General features: G+C 43.4%; 1 protein-coding gene across 2 annotated transcripts in view; it reads left to right on the top strand.

Annotated features, from left to right (window-relative positions):
• The window catches only part of SATB2 (SATB homeobox 2), a 135,802-nt gene that overhangs the window by 72,961 nt on the left and 37,292 nt on the right, over nt 1–25,549 (top strand). For both annotated transcript variants that reach the window (XM_069781802.1, XM_069781801.1), the window contains exons 7-8: nt 8,052–8,524; nt 22,211–22,423. In XM_069781802.1, coding sequence (XP_069637903.1) covers nt 8,052–8,524; nt 22,211–22,423 — 686 coding nt within the window. The remainder of the gene's footprint in view (nt 1–8,051; nt 8,525–22,210; nt 22,424–25,549) is intronic.

Consider the following 25,549-nt stretch of genomic DNA (forward strand, 5'->3'; position numbering starts at 1 on the left):
TGCTCTTTCATTTTTCCAGTATTACTGATTTGTTGTTTGTGTGCTTGTTTTTGAAAGTATGTTTGCTTACTTCCCATAACGGATAGACAGAGCAATCTGTTTTTCTTATTGTGTGTTCTAGAGGCTGTTGTAGGTTGAGAGAGGTTAGAAACAGGATTCAGAAGGGCTCCCAGCTTTCTTATTTCCAGGCTGAAGGAACCTAGGATTGTGACACTGAGATAATGCCAGTGCGAGTCTGGGGAAAATTGTTGTTTTGTGCTTTGAGGAATAGTTTTTAATTGTTCCTCTGAAGCAGATGTTGTGGAAGCCTTATGAAAAGGCACACCAGATCTTTCCTAAGCAGTGATTTTGACTTTTAAAATACCTTATTTATTGATACATGCATGTGTATATATCTCTCTCTCTGTAAATACAGGGGGTTTTATATATGTATGTATATATATATGTATGTATGTATATATAGGTCTTGACCTTTTGCCTTTTTAACTAACAGATTGAGGCAGAAATGTTAAGTTTTTTAAGAAGAGATCATTTCATGGCTTGTTTGGGTATTAGTCGCAGCTCTGGCACTAAACCAGTTAGGGTCATTCAGGTCAGCTCTGTGGCTCTTGACATTACTGTAATTTTTCCTTTGCTTACTTTTACACTCCTGACTGTGTATTTATTTCACTAAAAATAGGACTTTCCTCACTTTCTTAAGGAAAAAGGAAAGGAAAGAAAATAACATCATTTGCCAGCAAGCTTTTCAGCATGTAGATGACATACATGACCTGCAGATCATCTCTGACTCAGAGACATCCTCTTAGTCTGTGGCCTGCTCTGCTGTTTTATGAGGAGAGTAGTTCATCAGTTTGCATTGGTCATGAGGAAAAAGTGGCATCTCTCTTTAAATATAAGTTTAAAGTTGTCAAGATCCAACAAGAGTTATAGACCCCTTGACTGCTGTTTTCCACACCCACATTAGCAATTTGTATTTCAGCGTTGTCCCTGATGTTAAGTGCCAGTTTGGGGGATTTGTGCGTGTGTATTGTTAAGAAACAATTTACCCACTGCAGTGCCTTCCAGGAGCTTTATGACTTGTGGCCCTCTTGGCTATTCCTTTCTGTAAAGAGAATTAAAAGAGACCCTTTGGTTCGGTTTTTTTTCACTTAAGCTTAACTTTTATTTAAAGTAAATGCATATATGAAGTTCAACTTTGCAGAATATCTTTCATGTCTTCTGGCTGTTCTGGAGCAGTGGCTTCCACTCGTAATAGTACATGCGTTGTGGCAGAAGGGTATGTGCAGTTAGCTGAATGCCATCTCTTGCGTGTGCATGTGGCTGGAGCTGCAGCCATTGCTGCTTTGGGAACATATGTCAGTACAATAAAGGTCAGAAACCTTTCTGTAGAGAAACTGCCTAGCCACTTGTCCCGTGTCTTGTCCCTGCTATGCAAGGACACTATACCTTTTTAAATTAAGAGATGCTGACCAAACCTGCTCAAATAATGCCACTCACCTTTATGGTTTTAAAACATCTCCTGTTCCAAGTACAGTGCTTTTCTCAGTGAGGACCAGTTGTGTTCTGGGGCTGGGACTTCTGTCCAGCCATTTTTGAATTCTTCATAAAGAACGGTAGTGTTCATTTTCTAAAAAGAAAACCCTTTTTTCTTTAAATCTGCAGAATCTCAAAATGAATTTTTCTTCCTATTTAAAAAAAAAAATTTTGTGTGCTGCCAAACAGCGACATGTTAGCTCAAAAGGAAAGGAATTTTTAGAAAGTAAGCATTACTGGAGATTAGATTGGAATGGGAGGAAAACCTGGAGCTTAGGTACAGGCATGAGCTTTCTGGTGTGAAAGCTGCAATGTGTCTGTCTGTGATCCCATGGATTTCATAGAAAATCTGAGAGCAGAACTGAATTCTGTTCACTTGAAGTATCTGAGGAGTTTATATGTCTGCCTTAATGATGTTTGTGTTCTGTCTCATTCCTTTCACCATCTGTGATGATATGAGTCAGGAAGAGATGCATACGTATCTCCTGGAGGGACTGCACAATTGACTGGGTATTCTAGGAGGTTTGCACCTCCCTCTTGAGGTGCCCACGAAAGGTTAGTACTTAAATAGCAGGACAGACTTCTGTCACAGGAGTTGGACAGGAAGGGAGGTGTTTTTATATCAGATGAAAACATCAGTCCATCTAAATCAGTACTCTCTGTGTTTCTGTCAGACAGGTGTGAGTAACGTTTGCCCTGCTTCTCCTTTTCCATTTCACCTGATCAATATTTGTGCATTAGACCAGGTGGTCACTAAAGCACCTTCAACATAATGCTTTTCTCTGCCAGATGGATCTGGCATGTCCTGTCTACAAACAATGTTAACATAATTATGAAGAACTGAGTTCATACTTCTATATGCCCTCTTGAACCTGGAGAGTAACCCCCAAATAGTCTAAAAACAAGATCATGGGTTAAATTCTTCTCTTCTGACAAGCATCTTTGGAAGCAATGCAGTCCAGGCACAGCCCATGGGAAGAATATGATTTCCTATGTTTAAGCAGAACTGACAGAAGACATGTTAGCGTCTCTGTGTCCCAAGGGATGATTTGGATCTAGTCTTTAGGACAAGGGAAGGAGAAGGCCAGCTGCACGGAGAGAGTCAGCAGTGTTAGTACACTGTGCTCAGTTCACCTGAAACTGATGCTGATCAAAGGCCCGCTTTTAATGATGATTCTTCTAAATACAAAAATAGTGATTTGTACTTTGGTGGGAACTGAACAATTTGCAACACAATGAAGAACAGACAATGGCCTTTCCTGTCTGTTTTCCATTAGGCTTGGATAAAGGCCTTTGCTACCCACAGCCAGCAGCCAAACAATTTCTGTATGTGCTCTATAACTATTTTGAAGTTATTTGCTATCCTGCAGGAGTAGAGGAAGGGAAGGGGTTTAAAAGTTACCACTTCTTATCAAGTCTGCCTCTCCAGTCAACCTGCTTTTTCTCCAGTTCCGACTGCAGGAACAAATGGCCTAGGCAGAGATCAGAGAGTGACTGAAGTCAGTGAACAACTTTGGGTAAATACGAAGATTAGATGTTGAATGAAAATGAGACTCCTCAGACCAGCCCTTCGCACTGAAGTGGTTAAGTGGGCTGTGATTAAAAGAAATAAGTAATTATCCTAATTATACATGAAAAGATACAGAATTACCACTTTAAAAGCACCTCCTGTGCTCTGGAGTGGTTCCGTTATTTACAAAGTGGTAGTTCATAATTATGTAGCATAAGCAAGAGGGCACCCTCTCAGTGTAGTGCAGCAGCTCTGTCTCTCCAAGGCGGAGGGTGATATTGTGCGGAGAGCGCTTTGTCCCCCAAGCAGGGCTCCAAAGTTCAGGTCTTGCTCCAGTGAGTAGGGTGGTGCTAAGCCAAGAGAAATTGTGGGAACCATTCTATCTCAAGCTTAGTGCAGGGCATACCAGAGTTCACAGAGCTTTCCTTGCTTGGCCATGACCACTGCTGGTAATGGCTTTTATGATCACCAGGTTTTAAATAATAAATAAGACAAAGAAGCAAACTCTGAAGCACTGGAGAACAGCCCTGGGTGGTGACATCCTGTCACAATTGAAGCATGGCAATTCTGCGGGCTAGTAACTTATTACAGAACATTTCTTTACCAGCCTCTTCCTACTCTGGGACAAAGTGCTCGTATGCCTGTGGGACTAAAAAGTTCAGGACTCACTGGGTCATGGGTGCTGGTGGGTCCTCTGTGTCACCACTGCAGTGTAGTGCTGGGAGACGTGTTACACTCTTGCTCTCCCTGCTGCATCCATTATTGTGCCTAGGAATTTGGTTTCCAGTGCTGTCAGTCAATTCAGTGCTGCTCATAAGCCCTAAATGCCCCACAGGCTGTTTGTCAGAATGTTCCTATTAACAACTCAGTGAAAATAAAGGGTGAGGGGAAGGGAAGGTGGAGAAATAAATCTGATTTTAAATCTTTTGAGCTAGTTTTATTTCAGATGGAAAGTTGCATGCAGACCACCCCAAGCTATTGTGCTGTGGACTGTCAGCTGTATGACTGCGCAAGGAAGATTCGGGTAGAGGTTAAGAGCATCACACAGGGGAAGGGTGCACTGGATTCCTTTTGTGCTGTATCCAGGAAGTTTCTAACTCAGTATGGAGTTGAAATACATTGACACACGTGGTAATCATTACAAGAGAAAGGAACATTGAAATATGACAATGTGCTGCTCCCATTCTGGGGATTATGTTGGTTTCTGACTGTCTTGTAGAGGTAGTGACATGCTGTAGTGGGGTATAGGAAAATAAAGGGCAGATGCTATCCTGGAGTGCTCTGAGAGCTGCTTGCTGAGCTTAGCACAGTACCTGTTGTCCAGACACCTTGTATCTGCCTACCTAGTGTATGGCTTCAGAAGGGTGGGTGGCTCTGAAATATGACAGTATCATTGTACTTGGTTTAGAAGAGCTCTGCGAGCAAAGAGCTGCAGAATCATATACGAGGCAGTGCGATGCAGGGAGAAAAGGGAAACACTGCCATGTCTTTTGCTGTGGTCACACCACAGATGGAGGTGGGTAACAGCCTCCTGGACCAGCTTTTGTTTAACTAGCACAGGCATTGCTAACAGAGGAAGTTTATCAGCGGTACTTGAACAGAGACAGCACATGTCCATGGAGCTGCTGCCTTCCCAGTTTAAGGTCCGGCTGCTCTGTCTGCACTGCTTTGTATTCCAATTATTCAAGTACCAGCCAGTTCGTGAAGGACTACAAGAGCTGTAAACGTATCCACAGTTCGAGTGGAGCAATAGCAAACAAGGGAAGGATAAGGGAAAGACTGTAATGGGGTAGGAACATGGAAAATGGAGGATGCAAATGGAAAAACCCTGTCTCAGGAAGATCTGAGGCAGAAGATTGATGTCACAGCAGCTTTGTGACTCCTGTATCCCTTTTTTCTCAGAGCATTGCCTGCAAGCTGGCCTGTCTCCCAGGGCAGTGCCAGTCTCTATCTTGGGGTTGTCTCAAGCTTGCTCCTGTCCAGCCCCGCAGAGCCCTACCAATCCATAGTTACCAAAGAACAACAGGGAATCTGATATGGGCAATGTGTTAGAGAAGGAAAGAGTCTTGAGGAGTTGAGTAATGCACATTTTTTCCATCCAGCGTAACTGTTAATGGTAACCTTTTATTATTGAAGTGGTTGAAGTGACTAGAATCTGGTTTGTTTATTGGGAGTGTATGCATGGCTGTATAGTCTAATGTGATCGAAAAAGGAAACTGATAATAAGGGAAAAATACACCTATGGAAGCAAGTCAGGTGATGGCTCTGTATAATTGTAATTCCAAGTAGCTCTGCAGAGATTAACAGCCTGGCAGCCTTTTCATCTTAAACTTTATTTTTATAGGGGTTTATAACTTGGCACTAAAGTCAGGAGTGGGTGGAAACTTGGCAAATGTGGTTCAGCCCAGAAAGTGAATGTTATTTATATTTATTTCTCACCAAGTTTTCAAAAACACTTGGTTACTGTTTTTGTGTTCTAACAAGTAGTGATTTGTTGGTTTCAGTGGCTTATTCTCTGTGTGTTTCTTAAACTACAAAATAGTTCAGATTTTATTTCAGCTCTTCTGAAACTCCTAGTGGAAGGACTCTAGATTTCTAGGGGGGTAAATGAAGACTGGAAGTAGCTCTTACTGTATTTTCTTGTAGCAGGATGCTCCAAGTATTTCATGTACACTGAGCAACATCTTTATTCTATTTACATCAGATTAATTCCTGATTGCCAAGTAGCTACTGCACCTTTGGAATAATTAACATTTGGTTTTGCTGGCAACTGTGTGTATTTAATGGCATTACTCAGGTGCAGGCTTACTGTGGAGAGGCTGAGGAGGCAATAGTTAGTACGGCCACGTGGGCTTTGAAGTGTCCGTGTTGTAGAACCTGGTCTGGGGCCGTGACAAAGCAGCCCCTCTTCTCCACTCCACTGCCCACACGTGACATCTCTATATTGATGCCGGGTCTGTCCCTGGTATTAACACTACTCGGTTTTCATACTGCAGTCTCTCCCAGACAAAACCAGGACAGCTCCTACAGCCAGACACTAGCAGTATGGAGCTTTCTGTACCTGATTTTCAGGGAGGCCTGACATCATGAGGAGCAGCATTTGAATAGGGATTTTTAATATTTTCAGCAAACTGAAATACTGCATTGTGTTTCTGGCAGCCTGTGAGTAAGGTAGCAAAATGGTCATTTGCTGACAATAGTGTTTGTGTATTGCACGTATTGCATTGCATTTCATAGCTGAAATATATTGCACAAATAAGCACTTAGTTAGAAAATCAGTTGGGTTGGAACATTGGCTTTTGTGGAAAAATTGAATTAATAGTTTTCTTAGAAATGCTTAATTTTTATTTTAAAATGTTTTTTAAAGCAATTATTTTATAGAAGGCTAAAGATGTTGTGGGTTTTTCCTTTAAAAGAATGGGAAGAGTGAGTTAAAATTTCTTACAAGAAAATCCTGGGTACTGATTCACCTAGTTGTAAAATTCAGAACTTGTGATGTTCCAGAATGGTAGCTCTAAAGATAGTAACTGTGTGTGTTTGTGTGTGTTCGTGTGTGTTCAGCGCATGACTCCCTCCTCAGTGAGAATTCAGCCTTCTCTGTCTGAGCTTAACTCTGGAAGGTGAAAAGAGCTGTCTTTCTATTTAGAAGGAAACAGAGAGAGTCATCAGTAAACTGTCATCCCGAGTATTAACTGTGTAATGCTTCAAAGCTTTATATAGATTAAGTTTTAAAAAACAGTTCAAAGCTTTGTACAGTTGTTAATCATTACACAAGTTATAATAGTATTATGGCATTTATGAAATAAATCCTATCTTGTTATATGCTGAGAGCAATACAGGCATGAGGTAGTAGTTTTCTAGTTGTAGGATATGCATCCCTGAACACTTTTATATCAGATCAATATATAAATGCCTATCCAATTGCATGTAGTGATGCTCATAGAATCTGCAATGGACTGTAAAATGACTTCTGATTATTTAAAATTATCTAAGTAATAGTTATATCTATGTACTTTTTAAACTTAATTTCCTATTTCCAATACTACTTTTAGAGGAAATTTAGTTTTGTAGTATGTGCATTTAGTTTTGCAGTTACATGAAAAGATATTGCAATATTGCTGACATAAAGTATTTAAAAGGGACAATATCAGTATGTAAAATTACAGTATATGCATTTTGTGGGTGGTGTTTCATTTTTTGTAGCATGGTGTCACTTAGGGATCACAGTCTTTGTTGTTCTAAACAAAGTTGTTTTGAAGAGGGTGAGGCCACTTTCTTTAACGTGGATATTCATGCAGAGATGCTTTAAGCTTCCTGGACAGACTCATAGTGATGAGGCTTTCAATATAGGAACCATTGCTTTAAAATTTTCTCCTGTGTGAATTGCATGGTTTTGTAGCGTGCTTTCAGACAAGCGATGTGATTCTCCTGTAGTGCACCTAGGTGAATTGACGTTACCAGATAACTTTACCCACACACAATGCAAGGTAGAGTTTATGTTGGAAAAGATAATAGTTGCTGAGTTTGTAATGAGAAGCTGTTCCATGAGCTGCACAGGGAATGATCTAGTTTCCATTGGGTTTGTGTAAGTGAATACTAATTTGGGTTTCTTTCCTCACCTAGATGCCAGTGATTCTGAAACATTGACCGCTTTTAAAAGTTACTCAATTTGCTGTGACAGATTCAAAAGTTAGTGACAGTGTAAGTGGCAATGTCCGAGCTCATTTCTTTAGGAAATGAGGCTGGAGATGATACCTGCTACCAGTTTGATAAGGAGGCTTCCTGAGCAGCAGGTGATGCCTGGGAAGTCCAAAAGAATGTTAATTATTGTGCTGCTTTTACTTTGTGCTGCTTTTGCTTATGTTTCTGTGAAACTTTTATGCAAGTGTAGATTTGCAAACTAAAGCAGGTGCTGTTGTGTACAGTGACCTGCAGTAACCCTTACCCTAACAGTCCTCTTGTAAGTGCAAACTGAAATGACAGCAAACTAATTTTTTTTTTTTAACAGTGGAAAGAGTGGAAAGAGAAAACCTTTCAGACTATTGTGTTCTTGGTCAACGTCCCATGCACTTACCAAATATCAACCAGCTGGCAACCTTGGGAAAAACTAACGAACAGTCTCCTCATGGCCAAATTCACCACAGTACTCCAATCCGAAACCAAGTGCCAACGATGCAGACAATGATAAACCCTGGGCTCCTGTCTCCTCAGCTCAGTCCACAACTGGTGAGGCAGCAGATAGCAATGGCCCATCTGATAAACCAACAGATTGCTGTCAGCCGGCTATTGGCTCATCAGCACCCACAAGCTATCAACCAGCAGTTCTTGAATCATCCACCCATCCCTAGAGCTGTCAAACCAGAGCCATCAAATTCATCGGTGGAAGTCTCTCCAGATATTTACCAGCAAGTCAGAGATGAGCTGAAGAGAGCCAGTGTGTCTCAAGCTGTCTTTGCAAGAGTAGCATTCAACCGCACGCAGGTATCAATTTCTATTCTATAACCAAGAAGTGCTGAGAGGTCAAGGTTGTGGCTCTTGTGGGGCTGTATGGTTTTGCTGCAGATCAAGGCAGGAGGTGTGCTGTAGAAACAAGTCAAACCACCCTCTGTTTTTTCCCCCAGTCTCTTTGTCGGGATTGAGCAAGGCTGTTTCTTCCTGGAACAGCTGTTCGTTTGCATTTGGTCACCTCCGTACTGTTACCTGAGCTTTGTTCTCTAGCAGTAATTCTGCTCGTGTGAGTTCTTCCCCGAGTTCCTCCCTGTGGTTATAACCTTCCACATCTGCCCCTGCCTGATGGCCAGGAAGGGGTGACAGAGACTGTGAGAGTCAGAGGTGTCTTTGGGCTTCTGTCACTTCCTCAGTTCCTTCCTGTGGTACAGTGATGCCACAACTAGTGCCAGAGGCTACTGCCACAAGAAATGTGTAAGACAAGTGTGCATAGGCCTAAAGACTGACTGCTGGGAAAGATGTCTGCCATTTGCAGCAGATTGTGTTTGCTTTCCTACATCTGACACAGGATTTCTCACTCGCCTAGTAGAATGCAGATGTTGAAATGATCGCGTGATAGAGTCAGCTTAAGCCTAGCACCTGGAGTACCCTGGGTGAATGTGTGTTCAGAAAGACAGGCCATTTACATTTATCCTGCTGCCATTCACAGCAAAGTATCGTCTCTCAATTGTGGTACTCTGCAGCAAGGCTAAAGAAATGGAACGTGGCTTAGTATTTAATATTGGTACAAATTTCTTTTGTGCAATTGGAGTTGGTCTTTGAGGTAAGCTTTACCGGCAAGAGAAAAACGGGGTGGGGGGTGGGGGTGTGTGTCTCCTGGAGGTCTGTCCCTTGCCCCGTACAGTGCCTTTGTCTGTTCTCCTGCATTAATGATTTTCTTTGGCACTGCCATTTTGGAAATGCCATGTTATGAGGGAACTAATTAAAGTATGGAGCACATTTTTATTACTTCCCTTCTTCCACTAAATTCATAAGATGGCTGCACTCAGAAAAAACATTCACTTCCAATCAACGTGACTTTGAGTTCTGGGGTTAGCCTTGAGGATATCAAATGAAAACTACATAGGAATGTATGAGTATTTCCTCTTTAAAATGCTGCTTTTAATTTGGAAAAGCTTTTCATCCCTCTGGGATCATAACTCGTTGTATATAAAGCCTGGTATAATCAAGGTAGATGGTATTGACAGAATGACATATTCTGAACTTGAGCGAGAGGTCAGCAGTAACGTTGCCGGTGAGGGTTTTGCCACTGTCACTGAACATAGAGCCCTGCTTTAGCCAGATTTGGGAGAGCTGGGTTGGTAATGCCCAAGTCTGCCTTTAAACCAAAAGCTCGTTCCCCAATGAGAAAGCTGTCATACAACTTGTGTGTTAAATCGACAGTTCTGCTATTGTATTTAAAAGGAGGCAAGGTTTTGATTCTGTGTCTAGGAAACCCCAAGCCTTGCATATTACTGACCAAACACTGTATATTGGCTTTCCAGGACAGCAGGTAAAAGACAAGCATGTGAGAGAGACCACTCTGGCTTCTGCCTAGCAGTGGCACAGCATTGCATCTGCCTATAGCGTTTAATAGCCGCTATGGTAGAGATAGCGCCACGCTGTCGATAGATCACCTGAAATGTGGACTAAATCAGCTGCAGTATGGTTTGGGGTTTTGAGGGGTGGGGTTTTTTTGGTCTTTTTACACCTCCTGCAGTGTTCTGGTGTAGATCTAGTGGGTTTAGGACACTAAGCAGGTCTTTGGGTGAAATATGGTTTCTTCCCAACTTCAGTGGCTCCTGGCAGTGTGACTGTGGGCCAGTCACACCTGACAGCATTTTCAAATGCCCTGTATGACTTAGGACACCAGGTGTGTAACCATTCAGACTGGGCCCACTCATCGGGAGCACAGACCTGAGCGGCACTCAGTGGACCTGCCGAGGTAATGTTATTTGAGAAGGTGCCAAGCACCTTTCCTGGGCAGGGCTGCACCTGGAAGTGGGATGTGAGACTCTGTCCTCCGACCAGTTTAAATTTGAGTTCAGTATATAAAACAGTGTCTGTAATTCAGGGTGCCAGTATCACTGGCTTTGTCAGTCCTCCTGTCCTCCTCCTGACATTTATCTTAGGGTACACTAACTTCTCTAGCTTTTCTTTAAAAAACAAACAAACAAACAAAACTTCCCTGATTTTAGTTGCTTCATCACAAGATACCACACAAAAAGATGTATATAAAAGGAAAGACATTACCTACTTCTTAGCTCTCCATCATAAGTAATATGATATACTGTACAGTCCATGACACTGATTCCAGAACAGGCAAGTCTTAAATGTCCATAAAGATTTGCTCATCTCACAGCTCTGTTTCATTAGTCTACAGGGCCTTGATATAGAATACCAATGCATCTTACATATAGTGCATCATGTCCCTAGGAGCCATCACTGTAGCAAAAGAATGTAGGTACATATTTATGCTTCCCTGTCTTCAGCTTTTAATTCCAACTCAAATCAAGCTCCCCTCGCATCAGAGACTGTTATTAAGAAGAGGTGCTCAGACAGTCAGCTTTGCGCTGCACAGTAAAAGATGTGGGATGTTTCCACACACCTGTGGTGGAGAAGCAAACTGTAAAAGGCACTTGAAGTGGAAGTTCAAGACTACTCTCGCGTCCTTGTGTTCCCCCTGCTGCCCCTGAGGATCCTCTCCTCGGGAGGTGCAGAGAGGTGTGCGTTTCTCTCCAGAAATGTTTGGGTTTGTTGCATTTCACAGGAAGTGCCAGCCTTAGAAACTGGAGGTCTGTTGTTTCTCATGATGGTACCAAATAATAGATGCTGTGTGCCAGCCAGCTAATAATTGTATTAATCACTGCATTATGGGCCATTGCTTAATCTTTCTTCGTGGTAGCTCTGTGGTGCACATTAGCCTATAATTAAGTATAGCTTCATGAAATATGTACTGTGAGGCTTGTTTAATAGATAAACTATTCTCTAATTTATTTTAAAGTCCAATGACCTACATACTCAATGCTGAAAACCCCCCTCTTACTAACATTATTTCTCCCCTGAGACCTTCCGTCTGAGCAAATCTGTTAAACGAAGTAGAGGAGGCTTTGATCCAAACTAGGCTAAATCCATCGGAACAAATGGCTGACACATGTATGTATGCGTGTGTGTGGGAAGGGGGGCGCGAGGAGGGTCAGAAGAAGGAGAGGTGCAATTCTGTGGTTTGTGAAACATCCAAATCTTCCTCTTAAAGTTGGAAATACATAGCTTAAGACAACAGTATTTGCTTATACCTGTGGTGATGTTGTCTGCACACATGAAAACAAAGCAATTCAGGCTCTGTGACAAATCCTGTGCATTTCCTGGGGCACGGTGCTCCTACTGAGGTCCCACTCTGAGGCGAGGACTGAACATCAGGCAGCTTCATACCTGCTGTGCACATGGGAGGGCTGCATGGGGTGTTTGGCCAGGAGCTGGCCCAGGCTGTGTTAGCCATGAAGAGGGTTTCTTTCAAGCAGAAAGTTCCAAAGTGAACTTTTTCAGATTTATTTGAAACTGGGTATGAAGAACGCTCAAAGTGTGTATGACTGATTTTTAGTAAATGCCTTGGGCTAACCTCTGTCCCTTCTTCTTATTTTGTCTTTAGAGAGTCAATGTCACCATTTTCATTCCACCCTGTGGAATCTAAATGCCTATTCATTCAGCAAACAGGACAGGTGGAAGAGAGTTACCAGACCCACAGAGACAATAGAGTTATTGAAGGTGGTTTTAATGGCACTATTTCCAATGAGTAGGAAATTCCTACATCACCTTCAAAATATTTAAAATGGTGGTGCACACTACTATGTTTGTCTAAGCTGGTGTTGCCTACAACGTGCTCAGCAATGATAAGAATGTTGTATGTTGGAAAGACACCCTCTTAGGCTGTGTGTAGCATTCCTTTCTCTTGTGGAAGCTGGCAGCACTGCGGTTTTTAACTCCAGGTATCATCCACTCTTGTGGACTGCAGTGAGTTGCTATTCAAACTTGTCAAGAAGGTGGTGTAGCCCAAGGAGTGGTGCTGGGGCTGTTCTGCCCTGTTCCTAGAGCCCTGTTGAGACAGGTACGGTGCAGGCAGAGGGCACAACACAGAAGGGGTGTTTATATTCCTGGCCCTACACTTAGCTGGCCACCATTTCCCTCCCCCCAAGGCAACCAGGGGGCCCACTGCCTCATACAGGGAAGTGTGGATCAAGGGAGTGGAGAAAGCTTGCCATGACTAAGGCGGTTAGCAGTATTGCTGGGGCAGGAGGTTCAGTTTCTTGCTTCTGTAATTGCATAGTTTGTGCCCAAGTTCTTCATGACCAAGATCCTTGGCCTTGACTCCCCTTTGCAGCTCTGCTGGCCTGTGACCCATAAGTTGGAAATTTGCAGGCTCCTTGATTTGAATGTGTTGTTTACTGAAATAGTTTGTTCCCTTTGTTCAGACTGCTGCTATGAACTAATAGCTCGCTAATGGAAAAATAGGCATCCTTGTCTGGGTCTTAAAAACTGCGTATAAGAGTGTGAGTGGGTTTGAATGGAAGGCAGAGAGCTGTATGAGGCCCATCAAGCACTTGAGAGTTACATGGTCATACCTGATATCTTTATTTTAAAATGGAGGGCATTTTCATAAAGCATGTTGACATGCAGCCAGGCTATAAGCTGAAGTTGCCATTAAAACAGTCATTAGTGAAAGCTTTGCTTTCTGTTAAGACTTTGGCACTTTTTGATTGTGTAAAACCATTCAATCTTGAGAATAAAACAAGGAAAAGTCTGATTAATACTGCAAATCCACAGGAGAAGTGCAACTGTCAGAGGCAGAGCAGATGCACCTTGCCCTTGGAATTGCCTTTTGCCTTGTGCACATTTTTATAAGCAGTCAAAGCTTTGAAAAGGCCAGAGTGAAGGGAGTGCCTGCAAGATACAAGCTGCAGAGGGTGAGAAGGTTTTAATGCACAGCGGGAGCAGCTGTCCCTCATTGGTCTCAAACAGTGCAGTAAAATCAAAGGGGCTGTCAGTGCAGGCTGGAGTTCTCCAAAAATGCCTACCTGGCTGAAGCATGCATCATCGTTAAATCAGGATAACTTCTAGGTGACTAGTAGCCTCTAAAAGCATGAGCACCTTTCAGGCTGGCCAGCTGAGCTACTGTGAAATGGGAGGCAGGATAAGGGGACTGCTGGCCAAAGCTGTTACCTAGGCTATGGGCTTCTTCCTGGAGGAGAATACACACATGGATTTTGGCTGTCCTCAGGGCAGAGTCCTTGTGCCATCTCCCGCTTGCACTATAGTGTCTCCTAATACAGCACTCGGGTTGCAACCAAAAGGTTGTAATAACCAAAGCTTGCTTGTCTCAGGTCGTAATGTATTGAGAAGTGGGCAGGTGGTGATGGTTACAGAAGAAAGAGGACTATTTTAAAGGAAATGCATGAAAACGCTCTCTCGGATTTACTATGTCCTTCTCTGGGAAGTTTTTTAGCAAATCTGGAGGTGCTGAAGTGATCTGTGCTCTTCAGAGTCCTAGCTGGAAAACAGGTCATTTGAGTCCTGCTTTGCATAATGAAAATGAACATACTCTCCTTCCTCTTCCCGCTTGCTCAGCGTCCCTGTGTGCTGCAGGCTCATGGAGTTGCTGTCAGGACAGTTGGTCAGGCTGTTTGTAAGAGTCCAGACAGCCTAAATCACTGAATCAGTGAACTGCTTCTCTCCTCCTCGGGAGTGCCCAGTGGACTGCAAAGCCTATAGACTGAATGAGTGTTTCTGTTTATATCTTTCTTTTTTTTTAAAGCATCTTTTTTTTTGCCAATGTTTTGACATAATAGCCAAAACTAGTAAAACGTTTGGGCGAGTGGCCAGTGCTTGTTTTACTGAACAGCCTCAGAAGCTGGAAATATCCGTGAACCTGAGGCTTTGTGAATGAAACAGTTGTGGTGCCAGATACAAAGAGAGCTGGATAAAAACACTGGGCATGTTCAGGCTGCTTGTAACTCTCTTCCCAAAGAGCAGTGCTCCCTCCCTCCCACCCTGAGTAGCTGTGGGTGAGAGCATTGGCTTTCCAGCCTGCAGATAGGAAGGCAGCGCTTACCCAGCTTGGTTCCTGCCCGGTTAGCTGGTGCCTAACTGCTCCTCTTTGGATTGAAGAAAGTAACAGCACAGGGAGGAGGAAACTCGACCAGCCTCAGATGTAGTGAAATTTATGATGAAATAAACTAAACTGATCCACCTCGTTCGGGGGATTCGGTCACACCTTGGCTGCAGGAGTGGGTTGAGTCGCAGGGAAATGCAGGATCAATGGTGGATGGTGCCCCAGCTTCTGGTGCGACTGTGTCCAGGGTCCTGCAATGAGGAAAGGGGAAATAATGCTTCTGTGGCCTGCAAAAGTGTCGCCGGTCAGTTGTAGAGCGGTTGGGGACTCTGAGAGAAGGAGTGCGGTTGGTAAGGAAGCTCCAAAGAAAGGCTTTGGAGGCAGGCAAAGAGGGAGGTGGGTGGTGACTCCTCATTTATGTCTAATTCTGCTTTCTTTGGCAAAATTCCCCCAAACTGAAGTGGAATCAGAAAAGGGTCCTCTAAGAGGCTGTAAGATTAGAAATATGGTTTGTTGAAGTAACTAACTCTTCCACCTCTGCTTGCTTGTGAGCCAAATCCTGGACAGAATTCCTTTTGCAAATAATTTTCCCTTTAACTTAAGTAAGAGGAAGACAAGCAGCTTTAATTCTCTGACTGGTATCTAGTGACACAGTCATGCTACATTCATCGCTATGGTGTCTGCCCCATTGTGCACAGACTTTCAATTAGCAAGGGTTCTGGTTTTGGTTTGGGGGGGATTTTTTTGTTGGTTTTTTTTTCCCGATAGAAAACTCTCTCTTATTGCATGAAACCCTTTCATGCTGCCTGCTTGTTTTATTCTTGTGTGTAATGTGGCACAAGCAGCGTTCTGTTGTAGTCGCAGGAAAGAAGGCAGTCTGTAAGGGAAGTGCTTAATTTAATAAATTGCAGATTTTTGGTACATGGGATATTTGTTCCAACAGTGGGTTTTGCACTGCCCAAAATTTCAGTTTCAATTAACTTAATTGTATTCAATAGGCTGAATGAAAAGATCTTAAGTAGCATGTGAGTCAGGCTTTTAGAATGTGTGCTTGTAGGAGGCAGCTGCTGCCTGCTCAGCTGATGCATAGGAGTCCTGAGCCCTGGAAGCAAATGCATGGATATACAGAGTGTGCATGAGCTGTGCGTCTTGCTCATTTTCCGGCATATTTCAGTATAAAGGTTTGACATGCGTGTCATATAAATGGTGGCACTTTGTGGCTGCAGGTGGTCGGTCTTTCTCTGCCTCCTTTTCCCCATGCATCCACATTCAGCTCCACATGCACATGTCTTCCCTCATAAAAAGAGATACCATAATAAAAAAGAGGCTTTATTAAACTAATGTAATAAAGGCATTTTCTTTGAGGATTTAAACACTTCATTTTTAATAATAAAAATCAAATTGTCATTGTTGCACCCTGTATAAGTTTTATTCAAATCAGCCTCTAAATGCTTTGTGCCTAAGCAGCTCTCTCCTGAGATGTATGTATTTTAGCATTAGTTAAATGAGTTTAAGAATGAGGCTCATACTCTGGCTGTAGGCAGTGAATCTAGAGATCAGGAGATTTCTTTTAAATGAGGGACGGATGTGATGCATTCAGCTACACTGAGGGGTACTGAGAGACAGCTGGTCTCCCATTCACACCGATGGAAAACCAGTCAAAGTCCTTTGAGTTCTGAAGTTCATATGAACTGACACGAACGTGGCACTGCGCGTTTTGCCCATTGAGACAGAAGAGTTGGTCAGGGAACAGGGTGCAAACACAGTTTTGCCTGTTGGAAACTGACAGGATGGATATGAAGGTGCTTGGTTTGGCCAACCACTCAAAAATGGCCACTGATTAGCTAAAACAATTTTGCTTAGCAAAATTGAACTGGACACATTGCCAGAATAAGCATTTGTAAGAGACTTCCAGCACTTCTGCTTCATATCCTAGCTGGAATTGAGAAGAGATGCAAGGGAACGGAAAGAAAGCAGTGAGCGTTTGAAAATGAGCTTGAGTCCTAAGAAGCCTACAAGTACTTCATATAGAAGTTCTTGTCAAGTGCTGTATACTTAGAGGCAAAGAGAAGTCATTTTAGAATTGTTGAATGTATCTTATTCAGCCCAGAAGACAATACTGAAGGTGGGACTTGGAGTAAATGCAGAGAGGCAAAGATGTCATGGTAAAAGCCTGCCTTGACGTGAGAAAAACGCAGTGGGTGGAGGCACTTTATTTCCTTGAAGGGTCATGAGAAGTTGGTGCTTCTGCTGCAGAGCTCCCCGGGCTGACCTGCTTCCTCTAGCTTTCATTGCAAGTAGCAGACAATTTTATATATGCTCATTTTAGCCTCGCAAAATCAAGGTTCTTGTTGTCTGCTGAAGGTACGATTTTAGTGCAGTTCAGTAGGAATGAGTAGCTAAGCAGGGGTTTCCTGAGTGCTGCCTTCCATGGCTGGAAATAGGCCTTGTGTGCTGAACTGGGATGCTGAGAGGGGACAAGTTTACATCACTGATAGTTAAGGTTCAGATATTGAATTTGAGTAAATCCGTACATTTTCTGATCCTGATCAGTGTCGCAGCTATACCTGATGGGAAGCAGATTAGCTGTTCTCTTGAGACTGTCAGTTACAAGTATTGGGCTGAAAGTGCTTGGAGCTTTAAGTACTACAGGAGCAATATTTTTCTAGTATTTCAGCATTTTTTCTGTTGCTTTTGGCAATAGCTGAAGTATGGAGAGGCACAAATAAACCGAAAGTATGAAAAAAGTGTTTATGCTTTTTTAGTCCTTCATATATATAATCTCCTTATGCAGAACATAAAAACTGAGGTTTAGCACATTAGTTGGGTTTATTTAAGTTTTTGCCTTGGCCAGCATTTCGATTGTCCAAAGCCTGTTTGAACCTTTTTAACCTTAGTGCCTGCTCTAGTAGACGCATTGCTTGGGTCTGTACGAGGGGGAGCACAGCTCCCATCCAGGCCATCGGACCTGACACGTGTGAGGTCCTGGCCAGTGCTTGCAAGTCTCCTGCTGCCTGATGGCCCTCATCCTCCTCTGTCCCCAGGACATCGGTGTCTGGGCTGCACTCCAGCATGACCTCCTCACCCCCATCCAGATTGCTTTGAAAAGCTCTGGTTGGAAAACTGTCCTGTGTTTGGTCACTGGTAGTGCAGTCTGCTGTCCCACTGAGATCTCATTTACACCCTTTCCAGGTCTGAGCCAAAGCCCTTTGGGAAGCAGGCAGAAAGGCTTCGCTCGCCTTCTGTGGGCTTTGGTTGAGCCTTTGTGTTGGCCTCGAAGGCTGGTCAGTTGGTCCTTTGGATGTAGGAGTCCGTTTGAATAACATTCGCTCTACATTGTACTGCATCGTTTTCCAGAAGTTGCTTAAAAAAAGATTTCTTGCCCATGAGGTTTGGGTTGTTTGTCCTGGAAATCCGGTAGTTCATAAAAATAAAAGAAGTGAGTTCACAAACGGAGTTTCATAGAGGTGAGTGCACAGCAAACCTCCATGACAGCAACTATGCTAGCTTGAAAGACTACATTTCGGCTAGTCTGAAAAAACACTCTCAGAATTACTCTTACCTTAAATAGATCCAGTGACTTCTTTATTTTGATTGGACATGTGCTCCTTTCTCCACCGCTGGTATTATTTTTGTAAAGTCAATTATGGATCCAGTGTATAATTTTAAAAATGGTGCAAGTTCCAAGGGTAGACCAAACTGTGCCTGCTCAGAGTCCTTGTCTTGGAGTGAGTGCACACCTCATTTGTGAGCATGGCCTATGTGAACATTAAAGTTTTCATCAGTTGCCTCTTCAGCAGCTGGTTTAAAAATGATGCACAGGAGTGAAAAAGCAAAGATATTATCAAGCTACATGTCCTAAAATGTATTCTGAGAGCTGTGTTTGGTATAGAAGATCTGTTTGGCTATTTAAAATCAGTTTGAGACTTTCTAGTCCCTGAAGATCTTCTTTTCAGTTTGCAGAGTTGGTTACTCTGCAAACTGCCAATTTTTAAATTTTTTTTTAATATGTGAGACGTAAGTCAGAATGAGCTAATTTAGCCAATGGAATTTTACAACAAATGTACGAATGCTGTGGGTTTCCCTCCCTCACCCCCTCCAGCAGAAACATAATTTGCAGAAACGAAAACAGTCCCTGGCTTTAGGGTTTTCTCAAAAATAGAAACAGTAGGGTTTGTCTGGCTGGGCCAGTTTCCTCACCACACACCTGGTGTATATCACTTTAAAAAATACATTATGCCTCATTAAATTACAATTAAATGAAATCATGATCATTTGTTTTTCTGGAAGGAAGATGTTTTGCATATTGAAAGCCTAATTTGTTGCAGGTGACAAAAAGGCTGAACAGATTATTTAATATCACTTTATTTTTTATAATGTTGCTCACTGGTTAGTTTGTGTATACTTCAGTAGCTCAGAATTACATTATTGTAAACGTTATTGCTCTCCAGATACTTTATTTTGTCGTCCTACCCTATCACTCAGCTATCTAGCCACTGTTGTTTACCAGCCTTGTTTCTCTTCGGTTGCAGGAGGACATGAGATTTTTCCCTCTGAGTCAGTTCTCTTATTATCTATCCTGCTGTTCACATGGTTCCTAAGCTGCCAGAGCACTTGGAGGAGCTGCGGAAAAACCCTCTTTGCAACCAGGTTTCCTACCTGTGGGCCTGGAGCGAGGTGTGGGGGAGCACAGCTCGGCCCCCGTGAGGAGCTGCCCGGGGGAAGGAGCTAGTCCTCTCCCTGGAGCAGCTGCCTGCATTAGGAGGTGAGGCTCCCAGCCTGGTGATTGAGCAGCAGCGATGCAAAATACTGCTACATTCCTGTAGCAGAGATGAGACCCTTGTAGAAGCAGGAGGCACATGCTAGGGTTCAAAACTACTGAATCTAGCCCATGATAAGCTGTTTCTGGTGATGAATCAGAGCCTCCAAGCACAAGAGCTGGTATCTCAGGCAGCGAGATACCTCTTAGTGCCATGACCAAGCCACTTGTACCTCTGAGCCTCTGATTTACATAGGGAGTCAATGACTGCACTGAAAAGTAATTGCTGGCATGCTTTCACATATGTTTCTGCTCTCCATTTTTGAAATTGGACCATAAATTTAGCCAGGCTAAGATGGGAGGGAGAGAAAGCTGTCTTAGAGTCAGCTCCAGTAGCTTTCAGGTGCCTTTCTTTCAGCCTAAACTTTTAAGTTGGTCTTTTCTATAAAAAAAAGAAGCTATGTATCCTTTAAAAGACCCCCAAAATTAAGAATTTAGAGAATCTGTGGAACTGATATTTCATTTATTTACTGCATTTCATTTATTTACTGCATTACAGTCATTTCCACTGACTTTAAGGGAAAATTATAATAGGGACTTGCTGTATTGATCTTGGATTCATTCAAGTCATGGCTTCAAGCTTCTGTAATGTCCTTTTTTGGTTAATCTCCTTCAGTCTGTGAGCCTGGCAAACTTTGGAAGGCTTTTCAAAATGTTCCTAGCTTCTCTGAGGGGTGGTAAACCCTGAGGAAGCAGCCAAGTATGAGCATGCAGTTGTGTTGAGATCACAGAGAATAGAAGAGGCCAGCCCAGGGCCAGCTCAGCACTGCACCTTCTTCAAACTTCTTCCCAGTGTAGACCTTTTTCACCAGCCGGCTTCTCTCTCCAATCCCATTTCTGACTGGAGGGTCCCACCGCGGCTCCATTCCAGCTCCAGTCCTTCTGGTAACTACTCTGATAATTGCAGGAAAATGTAATTGGGAATCTCTTAGCTTGATTACGTAGATGAGGAGCTGAAAAAATGGAGGTGAGCAGCCTACCTTCAGGTTGTGTGTGTAGCTTGTTTTGAGCACTTCTGGCATCAACGCTGCTGAAGTAGAGCTTTCATGTATGTGTTTTAATGTAGGTGTTTAATAGCAGATAGCAGATAAATGCAGATAGAGATAAGTTGTTGCTGGTCTGTTGGTTTTGTCAGGAAGTCTGGTAAACAAGATCAATATATACTAAAAATGTTGGCATTTGGTTAATTGGCCAACTGTCGTGGCAGTGTTTTAGCAAGGCTTTTTGGAGGAGACTGCCTGCCTGATACAGAAGAAAACAAACTAAGACTAAATATTACAGGGTTTTGACTACGTGGTTGTTTTCTAGTAACTTTCTTCTTACAAGAAAGGAGTAAGCCTTGACTATACTTTTGAGGCAGCTTGCCTCAGTCGTGGCTGTAAAAAAAACTGCAAAATGCTCATGTCAACAGCGACAGCTAAATCGTGTCTGGGGCACTGCAGTGTGCCTTTGCATGCAGTTGCTGAATGTTGCTTCTCTCAGCAGTAGGTCGAGGTGAGCTCTCCCAGCTCCCACTGGGATTTCACATGGTTTCTGTGGCCGGCGTTCCTGGGAGCAGCAGTGCAGAGAGCCTCTGGGTCATGGGGAGCGGGAAGCGTATTGGACTGCTCAGGGAGATGTATTGGCAGAATAGCCTTTTAAAATTATGATATTTCTTATGATATACACCATTCTTATGATATACCTAGTCTCGATGGGCAGAAATGATCCCTCTCTGCTTCTTTGCACACCAGTACTTTTAAACATCTATAGTTCAGGAAATTGCTGTTACTGCTTTTTGGAGTAAAATACCTATTTGTCAAGTGTCGGATGCGAAGGGGTGCCGGGGGGAAGCTGGTGGCACACGCTGTGTCCTGGTAGTTTCTGTAGGCTCTGATCCAGGCTTGTGTGTTGTGCCTTTAACTTCTAGATAATCTGTGGAATTGTTGAATGCATACAGTTATGCATAAATTTAATCCCATCATTAGATTTAAGCCTCTTTTAATGACATTTTCATCTCTCCAACTCTTTTTTTTTTTCTTTTCCCTTTTTTGGAAGTGCTGTGCTGGTTACCTCCTGGAATAACGACTTTTGTAAAAATGAGATGAATATGGTGTTCATTCATGGTTGCAATGTGAAGACCGTGGTATTTTAAAATGAGGCGTGAAAGAACAGGTTAAGTCCCTAAAGCTAGATTCTAGGTCTTTATTATTGCTCCATTTTTCTCCTCTCAGAAATGACTGTCCAAACCAAAATGAACGGACTGTAACATCAAAAACAAGCCAAACGTTTTTCTTTATAAACCTCCTGCACTGTTTAAATGTCGAAACTAAATTTACCAACCTTGGCAGATTTGTCAAAGATGAATAGGATTGCCAAGTGTTCCCAGCTTCAAGTAAAAAGAGAGAGAGAGAGAGATCTAACAGCTCCTAAAATATTTGCAGCAAGCACCTGGTGGTAACTGCAATTTCTTCTACCCAATGCACCTACCTTTCTATCCAGCATTTCCATACTCAGAAGCTTATTACAGTGCCAGAATAGGACAGTCCCAAAATAAACCCCAGACCCAAGAAGAAAAACACTTTCCTACAAAATATCCCCTCTGGGAGAGCCCATGAGATTCTGATGTAGGTTCTCAGTATTGCAACCCAGCTGGTTACACTAAACAAATTAAAACAAAAAAAACCAAACCAAAAGAAAAAAAAAACCCAAACCCAACACATGACAGGGCTTTTTTTTTTCCCCCTCTTTTTTTTTTTTAAATTTTTTGAACCAGGGCTTGTTGTCAGAGATCCTGCGTAAAGAAGAAGACCCTAGGACAGCTTCCCAGTCCCTCCTGGTAAACTTAAGGGCAATGCAGAATTTCCTCAACTTGCCTGACTCGGAGCGGGATCGTATCTATCAGGACGAGAGAGAGAGAAGTATGAACCCCAATGTGAGCATGGTGTCTTCAGCCGCCAGCAGCCCAAGCTCCTCCAGAACCCCCCAGGTAAGCTGCGATCCCTTTTTACTTGTTTGTTGTGTGGATTAGTTCAGGGAAGGAGTTCTCTGCCCTTCCCCTCCCTGTCTGTTGCCCCCCTCACCCAGATGAGTTGTGGAAATCCTTTTGTAAGGTTTTGGAGTGGCTGTTAAGAGGCGTTTAGTGGATTTCAGCAAGACATTGTGATGATGATTCTAGCTTTAATCAATGCCATAAATGCAAAAAAGTATGTAACATTAGTGCCTGAAAGAGTGCATGTGGGCATTACATACAGGCTGTTGATATACATCCACTAAACGGCTATTATAGAACATAGTATAGAAATACAGTGCACATAACTTTTTATCTGTGTCCATTACATTCTGCAGAACACAGAGGAAAATTTCTGGGCTTGTGGAGAGGTTCATATATGTTGCAATAAAAAGTGTGTAGTGAACAGAGGTCAACAGTGAATCAGATAGATGTTGCTAGAAACCAGCGCACTCCGTATCCTGCATAGCAAATCACAGTCCTTGAGTTAGATGTTTACACCCGTAATTATTTGAAGTACAGAACGTAGAGATGGGCAGGGTGCTGGGCAGGAAGATGATGCTTTACAGCTCCAAACGAGCTGTCATATCATTGACTTAACTGCATGTGTTTATTAACGTGCTGTTGCCGCCCACTTCCCTGGTAGGTTGTTCCTTTGCACTAAGAAAGAGCATCCACATACTACACCGTAATAGTCATCCCCCCCCTTTTATGAGACTGCTCACAGTCCCAGACATATACTCTGAAAAAGCGAGGGTGCTTGCACAGAGGTGATGATTAACTCCCGTCACGACATTTGCCATTTGAGTTTGAAATTTCTGACTGTGCGGACATGAGGGGTCAGTTCTAGCACTTCTCTTGATCTTTCATAAATGGGCCTGTATAACCCTCATGCTTTGGTGCTTTCGCAGTCACGTAGTCTGCAAAGTCTTGGGCTGTGTTCGCCATGCTAATAATAGTATTGATGAGCACTTCTCGCGTTGAATTCTGTAGCCACAGCTGCTAAAAATAAGTAAGCTTGTGGGGGGTGGGGGGGGGGGGCATGTGTTGATTTTGTAGAAACTGTTGAGCTTGTTCAGTTTAACCCGGTGTTTGGGTGCACTTCACCACAATACATAATGTAAAGAACTGTTCTCACTGAAAGCAAGCATAGCCTGCCAACCCAAATTTGACACTGAATTTTTGTTACATAGGAAACTCATTGTATACCTCTTATCTTTTTTAGTCGCCTTTGAGTGAAAATAAAATTATAAAGGGAACTGCTTTCATGTTTAAGTAGTATATCCACTTTCTGCTTTTGTATTTATTAATGAAAGAATTAGCTTATTCCTTACTTATATTTATTGCAATAGATTTTGCAACTGGAGTCAAATAACAGAAGGAAATGGAGAGTTTAGGTGCAATCCGGTGAGAATAAAAGTTGGATCTGTTGCCTCACCTCATTCCTCTGTCGAAATATGACATTTTCCCGTGTCCTAGCCACAGCTAGAACATCATTTAAAATCACAGAAATTTTGCCCGCCTTTTCAAGAGCTAAGCGTTGCTAGAAAACCATATTCTAGAAGTATAAAGCAGCCCATCCTTGCCTTATTTCGGCCTGAAGAATCCAGTAGAATATTGTGAGGCTTTTAATCAGCAAAAGCAACACACAAAGGTTTCTGTACCCAGTGCTTGCCTTGTGCCCGCTGGATAACATTTCCCCAGCCCTCAGAGGGCCAGCACCAGTCAGCACAGGTGCTGTTTTGACAACTTGGACACCTCTGCAAATGAGGCTGCTTCCCAGCTCCCGGGCAGGCAGCACGGCGACTGTGCTTCCCCATATGCCCAGTATTAGTTCTGATGAGACAAATGCCATCCTCACGTGCAGCGCAGCGATTCCCGGCAGCGTCACCTCCCCAGGCAGGTATGTTACCTACCCCGGAGCGGGGTGCTTTGGGGCAGCAGCGGTAGGAGCTCTACCGTCCTTTCGGGAATTGTGTTTGAGTGCCGGAGAAGTTGGTGGAATGGCGTTTGGAAACGCGGTTTCCATAGATACCGATCTCCTGCAGCAATACTTCTGGGAATGGCGCTTGGGTGTGCGGGGTAGGAGGAGAGCGCTGGCAGATACCTGTGGAAGTGCTGGTGCTGGGGCAGTCGTGCAGGCAGGTGCGAGGGCACGCGGAGTAACCCGGCTCAGCTCTCCCTAACTCTGAGCCAGCCCCCAGCCCCTCTCGTGGGGTGTCCCCTGCTCAGGACCTGCCCCAAGGTGAGAACGGCAGACTGATCCAGCAAATGGGTGCGAGTGGCGTGGGGAAGAGGCTCTGAGCTGTTCGGGGTTCTTGTGTGCAGGGCGAAGACCAGCAGTAACGGCTGGGTTTCAGCGCTCTGACGCTGTGGTTGCAAACGCTTCTTTCTTTTTTCCCCAGTGTTTGCAATGATGCATTTCACTAATGGCAAACTCCTTAATATCAAGACCAGTTTTGAATCTAGGCTTCTAACATAAAATACTTCATTTTAGTGACTGTGATATTTTGGTTTGGTACTTGCCTTACGTATTTTGGTGATTAAATAAAAAATGGTGCAGCTTTCAGGGTGTGTGGGGCAGGCTTTTTTCTGACGTGTGGCTGCAGAGCTAGTAGTGTAGGAGACCCATGCGGGACGAAGCTATATTTTAAATCTTTCTTCTAAATGCTAATTTTGTTGTTCTCAGGATCTCAGGCCTCTGTAATGGCCTTTGAGGCCGTGGTGACCTCGGCTGCTGCACTAGCCAAAGGCTCCAGCGACTGGGAATGCTTTTTTTATACCCGTCAAAGCACTGCAGGGCCTTTGGTAAAATTAAGCTCCATTAAATGAGTCCTGACAGACTTGGACAGTCCTCTTCCTTCCCATGATCTCTTTGTTGTTTTCTTGTGTTTCCCACAATTGCCCTAGCTCTCATCTATCTGTGAACATTGAATTTCAGAGCGTGGTGTCCCTGTCAGTCCATCCATCGGGCTGTACCCCACATGTGTTCACGGCCTGTGGATGGCGGCAGGTTTAGCACCGGGACGTGGGGGGCTGCGGTCTGCCCCAGCTGCCGTCCGCCTGCCCCCGCCTGAACGCAGGGGGCTAGCCTTAGCAGGAAAA

The sequence above is a fragment of the Haliaeetus albicilla genome, chromosome 4, assembly GCF_947461875.1.
Source record: "Haliaeetus albicilla chromosome 4, bHalAlb1.1, whole genome shotgun sequence".
NCBI lineage: Eukaryota > Metazoa > Chordata > Aves > Accipitriformes > Accipitridae > Haliaeetus > Haliaeetus albicilla.